This window comes from Phytophthora parasitica (assembly GCF_000247585.1).
Source record: "Phytophthora parasitica INRA-310 unplaced genomic scaffold supercont2.54, whole genome shotgun sequence".
Classification (NCBI taxonomy): Eukaryota; Oomycota; class Peronosporomycetes; order Peronosporales; family Peronosporaceae; genus Phytophthora; species Phytophthora nicotianae.
In genome coordinates this window covers 4,411-11,128 of record NW_008649040.1, presented here as the reverse complement: position 1 = coordinate 11,128, position 6,718 = coordinate 4,411, and the positions used below count along the sequence as shown (strand labels likewise).

Genomic DNA, 6,718 nt, shown 5'->3' with positions numbered 1-6,718 from the left:
GCCCGATAGCAGATTATATTTTAATATCTACAGTACTATCTGTAGTAAGTGTTGCTTGAACGAACCCTAGACCTGGATGGGTCAACACGCATAGATTTTATAAATATTTACAGAATATATAAACAAAGAGTTTTTTAAAATGCAAATTTAACTAGTACCTGATCCGATTCAAAGGGGATTTAATTATGGGCGCATTGGTACATTGCTCGGATCCCGTATAGGACTCTGGATATAAAATCCAGAGAATTAGCGAAAATTGAATTTTGGATCAATCCAGCTTGGCCAATAATGCGAGTTATTCACATAATTTTTATCATTGATAGCGCTGAATTAGCCAATCTCATTTTAGCGCAATCAGAGCAATTTTGAAAGATGGTCTATGCAAGGTTTTTGATTTGAGACTGACCAAAAGGATAGCACTAGGGTTGGCAATTCACAATGAATGTAGCGATTCCTGCAGCAAGTCTGGGATCCTAGGTTTGTCCTTTCCCAAGTTCAAAGAATAAATCTGGAAGGGGGTCCTGACCCCCTTCCAAACTCCAATCTAAAGAGTTTGGAATCATAGAAAAAAAGCCACCAGTTTACGATTCTAAAGGCCTCGAATGGCTGTGAGAATCGTCCAATAACGTTGATATTCACATTTATAATCATTTGCATTCCAATTCACTCGTTAATATTCACGTTTCATATCACCAGGTGCGATCTTGAAGTACCTCGTGTACGTGGTTCACACGAAATCCATTTCAATTGTCACTGTTAAAATCCATAAATCATCGTTAATAACGACTAGTGTAATAACCCATAAAAACGATATTTGGCGTGAATATTGACTGCTAACACTAACTAGCACACTGAATTAATTACTTAATTCAACCCTTTCGCGATAAAAGGAAGCAGAATGCCCCCTTTTCCTGGTTTTCAACTAAGTACGACGATGTATCCATGTTAAAGGAGGCAAAATGTCTCCTTTTATAATTAAGTACGTTTACAAGAGATCGTTATGGGCATAGAAGAACCAAGCAAATCACACTTGAAAGATTTGAAGGTGGTCCATCACTCACCTTAAAGGAGGCAAAATGCCTCCTTTTGATACCGACTATCCTAGATTTGTATACTATAGTTTACTAAAGTGGCTCGCGAAAGGGTTAAGTGAGGTAAGCAGACACGAAGATGTGACACGTTCAAATTAACTTTTCATGAGCAAAACGAAACAGAGATTTATTGTGTGAATCAAATCAATTGAATAATTTATTAAAGGCCAGCCTTCTCCTATGCTCTCAAGATATTTATCGAACCTCATGCCTTAATAACTCTATCAACGGTAACTTCTCGCTACTTTGGTGCTGAAATGTGACGTGTACAACAAAGATTGGGGGCTGGAACTCCCTGCAAATGCCTACTTGTATTGTCAGAAGCAAATTGCAAAGTAACTTAGACTGCTTACTTTGCTGACACTCTCTCCTGGCTTTATGGCAGTGTAGGGAGAATACCTGTTGAACCTCAAGTTGATGTTGCACGAACACGTGCTTGCTGTTTGGCGTGCCGCAACCATATTGCGGGTTGGAGGAGCTGACGTAGCGATGCAAGCCTTGCCATCGCCACACTGCTTTCTAGTCCCGTCTGCTGAGTCCCAGTTGGGTAGAGACAGGTCTCAAACTTCAACACGTTGCAGTGTTACCTTTTGTACTTTCCAGGATTTGCAATGACTTGTCGAATCTTGAATTCAGCCAATCAAATACCACGAAATGAAAATCCAACCAATGAGCGACCAGTAAAACTTGAACAGCGTCGTGTATTGCCATTAAGGATCCAATCGCTCTAATACTTGATATGTACATGCGTTGGTGTCTTCTCTCGTATATACCCCAGTCGTATTGCATGAGCCAAGGCTAGTGGACGTAGAGAGTACAGTCCTCCTGAAAGAGATCATCACCTTGTGCTGGATGTTGCTGTAACTTAGCCGTCGCTGCGTTTTGAACGTTTATGTTGCTTGGAATCAATAGCCGTGGTTGTTGCGAGTAGTAATCCATCGTCGTTGGCGTTTTTTGCGTATGCTAGCAGCAGTTGAGATACATCTTCGCTAATTGTCGTCAGGGGTTCCCAGGAGTCCTCGATGGGTTCAAAACCCAACCACTTCACTTTCACCTCATAGGCGTCCATGTCCCCGTTGAACCTATGCTCCACGATTGCTTCAACCGCCAGCAGAGTCCCTTGTGAAGCGATGTGGTCAAGTAGTTCCTCGGAAATATCGAGCGCGTCGTCCACGTAGAACTTGAGGCGTGATGGGTGCACATCCATGCTGCTGCCGTTGACTAAATGCTCTACCGTAAAATAGTAGTCGGTGCTTGCCACAATACGATATGGACCAACCCACATGATGCCCAACTTGTTCGCGTGTAGTTTCTTATCGACACGTGATCGCAACACGTAATCACCGACTGAGAAGTTCACGTCTTGCTTGAAGTGATACCTTGCTCTGTACCTCTTATCCTGTTTCTTACGCTCAGTTTCCACAGCCTTGTGCATAACCACGATGACTTCACGTAGAGCAGTAAGTTGTTTCTCTGTATTTGGCCTTGGGCTGCTTAGTGTAGCGACACGTCCCTTCCCCCCAGGAAAAAAAACACCGTGTTCAAGATGTTTGGGCATGGTAAACCAGTGAACAGTTCGATAGGTGCACGGTTGGCTAGTGAAGCGACTGGCGAGTGGTTGATACTGGACATCACCAGCGGCAACACGGCCAGTCGTGTAGACTCACGCGAAATTTTAATGCCAAAGCTTTCAAAACTTGCAAAATGTCCCGATTTACACGTTCAACTGATCCATTTTTCCACGGAGAGTATGCCAAAATAAATTCTTGACGTCCTTTCAGTCGCCTGCTGAGTTCGGCGATCACGTTTGCCTTAAAATGTGATCCCGAGTCGCTCACCCAGAGCTCAGGTGCACCAAAACGACTGTACCAGTCGAGGATCGCGGTAGCTGCAACGGTAGACGTAGGGTCGTCACAGGCCACGAGGTCGACAAAGTGTGTGGCTTCATCTTTCAGAACCAACACGTAGCGGGAAGCGCCAAAGGAATCCCAGCGTTAGAATATCCCAGTGCAGGGTCGCGTTTCTTTCAAATGTGTGGTGGGTTTCGCTAAAAGGTCGTGGAATAACCGTTCCTCCTTTCACGTGCAAGCAAAGAAGGCAGTTCGCGCAGAAATCCCTCGCCATTTCATTGAGACCAGCAATCTTGAACAAACGGCCGACATGATTCTCCATCACATGTACTTCACGATGTCCATTCCGTCCACAATGAGCAATAACCAATAGCCGTTGAGTCGGATCGCTGGCTTCGCGAGGAATCCAAATCTTATCTTGTAGTCGCCAAAGGTCGTTGTCATCGAGCTTTGCATATTTCGTGCAGAGCTTGCATGCTGCCAATTTCGTCTATCGTCGGCCAAACGAAGCCATCTGCATCGAGTGGGCGTGGCGACTGCACCGTGCGTTGCTGTCGCTCGCGGCGGCGTTTTGAACGCGTAACCCGTTTGATAGAGTGAATCCGTGCTGCAGGCAGTGGCTTGCCACCCCACCGTGAAATTAAATCCGCCCACACGTTGTGGACACCTTCGATGTGCTCAATAGAGTACCTATACTCCAGGAGTTTCGTCGACCAACGTAGCAATTTCCCGCGTACGTGTCGCTTTAACTCTTTATTCGGGCAGAATAGGTAGATGATGTTGCGGTGGTCGCAGTAGAGCCTAAAGCCCTGTGGTCGCAATAGCAGATACTCCAGTTTCTCACAGGCGTGTACAATAGGATAGGACTCCTTCTCGATCACAGACCAGTTGAGCGCTGATCCCGTGAAACTTCCACCCATACACACCAAGAGCTCGTGATTTTGTTCGTGGATAGGTACATCGGGCTTCCAGTCGGTCACTTGCGAGACTACTAGACCCCAGCTTCGATCTGATGCGTCGGAGAGCAGGGCGAGCTGTTTGGGTGGATCCGGGTACGTGATCATTGCGGAATTATCAAGCAAATCTTTGACAGCTTCAAACGCTGCTTGTTCGTCTGGATTCAGGTCAATCTGCACTCCAGCTGCTGCTCACTTTGTTGTCTTAGTCCCTGATAATGCCTCGTCGAGACGCTCTTGAAGTGGTCTAGATACTCTAGCGTAGTCAACAAGACCAGCTCTCATCCAGTTACTAGCGCATAAAAACTGCTGAAGTTCTTCTGCTGTAGTCGGCAATGGCATTTCACGAAGAGCCTGAACGCGTTCAGGGTCGTAGCCGATTCCGTGTTGGTTGTTAATTCTACCACACCAACTAACTTCCTTAAGGAATAGTGCACTTTTCTTTGGGTCCAGTTTCAGACCGTGCTCATCGAGCTTCGTGAGTACAGCTTCAATAGCATTCACCAATTCCTCCTGCGTGTCCGCAAAAACCAGTAAATCATCGATCCATACAATCACACACTTGTTCACGAGGTCTCCAAGGACCATTTCCACAGTAGATTGAAAGTGCAAAGCAGCATCAATGCTGCCTTGAAACACACGGGTAGGCGTGAAGATTCCTTTGTCCGTCATGTATGAAAGGAACTCTTGGCTGCATTTGGACAGAGGCAGCTAGCTACCAAAGCCTTTCAAGAAGTCGAATATTGCGTAGAACATATTGCCCTTGCAGTGTTCAAGTGCAACCTCCAGACCGGGCATCACACCAGCGATCGCCTCAGTTACTGCGTTTAGTGGTCGGTAATCAGTAGTTTGCCGGAACTCATCAGTATTCGGCTTCCGGACGGGTAACGCTGGGCAACACCAGCAACTTTCGCGATTCTCATACACCCAGCCTAGTTCCACCAGCCGTTTGTTGAATTTCTCCAGGAAAGCTGACTGGCTTGGGCTGTATTGCCGGACTTTGCACCGGTACGGGGTGGCATTGGCCTTAATCCTGATCTTGAGTGGCGGTACCCTTGCAGGTGGATCATCGCCCAACTCAAGTCTCTAACCTCCATATTTCCGTACAATATCGTAGAGTCGACTGGTGATATAGTCATCAACGGTCCCGCGGTCAATTGCATCTTGTACGAGAGCATCGACAACATTCGTCACTACATCACTGACCGATGATTTGCATGGCGGTATGCCATCAGGTTCGTCGAAAGAGTCATCATCGTCCGCTCCGCGCGACGCAAGGTACTGCTCAATATCTATACCGAGATCAGACAGCAGTGTTTTCCCCACAAGCATCTCGTCCTCGTTCGACTCGACTATTAGGCAACGTTTCGGTTCCTGACAGCACACATGTCCAGCTGCAGTATTGAGTGTCAGCCGGATGTCGACTGCATGCGTTGAAGTTAGTAATGTACCTCCAACAGCACGAGATTCCATTGCTTCGTCGAGTTTCACAAGTTCCACCGTTGGATCCTGAGCTTGTAGCAATTGAACATGTTTCCGCCAAATGACGTTCCAATCACTTCCACTATCAGCACAATATGGCAACTCCACTTTGCCATTCAAAACAAAAGTCATCTGACCATCATTCGTGGTTGTGGATACTTGCTCGAGTCGCTTTGAGCGAAAACGTTTTCCAGTGTTCCCGCTTGACCCCCTTTTTGCCTTACGTTCCGCAAGCAAGGCCTCCTTGGCAGCTTCATCCAAGTCAGGACACTGGCTGAGCCAGTGGTCCATCCCACAATGAAAGCAGCCTGTTGTCGGCTTGCTCTTTGCGTTCCCAGTCGAGATTTGCTCCGATTTTGCGTTCACTACAGTGTTCTGTTGTTCCTTAGCATCGCTGCGAACCACCCTAGCAGCTTTGCCCTGCTTGCCACCAGAGTGATGGTCTTTGCTCAATCCCCGACTGTTTTTTCCTGATCCGTGTTGTTTTCTCTTCGAGAGAAAGCGGAAGACTTTCTCCTGTTGTAGTGCCTTATCTTTGACGAGCTGGTACAAAGTCTGCTCATCAATCTTGCTGGAACTGTCCACGAGTCAATGATGAGTGTCAATCGCATCACGCAGAGCTGCAGGTTCCAGGTACTGCTTCAGGAACTTACATTTTTTCTTGATTCCGTTGGAAGTCGAAAATGTACTATTCAGTTCATGCTGTAGGATGATGTCATCGCACAACATGAAATAGTTTATCACGCGGGCCTTCACGTCAGCCTCACGCAAGTTCATCTTCAACTCTTGGTCAAAAAGGGCATCAATATCAATGATATCGTCATTCATCACGTTACCGATAATATTGTCCAATTCGGACCGAATCCGCTCTTCCGAGACCTACTCGATGGTCGTACCCCACTCCAACTTGCACAAAGTCTTGAGAAGATTCCGGTTGAATGAGTTCTTGATACTCCGAAGCGCCTTTGACTTGTCCTCACCAGTCGCGGCACAGCGAGCTTCAATTGCGTCTTCATATTCTTGGCGTTCCCGTTTCTACTTCACTACAGCTGGATGGGAAACGTCCATGGTGTACGGTGGCATGATGGAAGAAGAAGTTACAGGAACCGTTGGAGGCGAGTTACGTGTAGTCATTGTTCCCGCTCGTCCTGTCTCTGATCGTCTTGCACTTGCATCCGCCGTCGTCGTTGAGTGTTTGTTTGCAGGCGTGACTCGAGTCGCTCGCCCGCTGCGTGTCTTCATCGTTCACGCGGTTACTAAAGTTAACTTTGTGACGTGTACAACAAAGATTGGGGGCTGGAACTCCCTGCAAATGCCTACTTGTATTGTCAGAAGCAAA

At 46.8% G+C, this 6,718-nt stretch overlaps 2 protein-coding genes across 2 annotated transcripts; both read right to left on the bottom strand.

The window, feature by feature from the left end:
- Positions 1–1,956: 1,956 nt before the first annotated feature.
- PPTG_15775 (hypothetical protein) lies at positions 1,957–2,649 on the bottom strand (the record flags this gene model as incomplete). The annotated part of the gene is made up of 1 exon (XM_008913519.1): positions 1,957–2,649. The coding sequence occupies one exon, from the start codon at positions 2,647–2,649 to the stop codon at positions 1,957–1,959; it is 693 nt and encodes a 230-aa protein (XP_008911767.1).
- Positions 2,650–5,967: 3,318 nt separating this feature from the next.
- On the bottom strand, positions 5,968–6,207 carry PPTG_15774 (hypothetical protein; the record flags this gene model as incomplete). The annotated part of the gene is made up of 1 exon (XM_008913518.1): positions 5,968–6,207. One exon carries the CDS (start codon positions 6,205–6,207, stop codon positions 5,968–5,970), a length of 240 nt encoding a protein of 79 aa, XP_008911766.1.
- Positions 6,208–6,718: the final 511 nt, after the last annotated feature.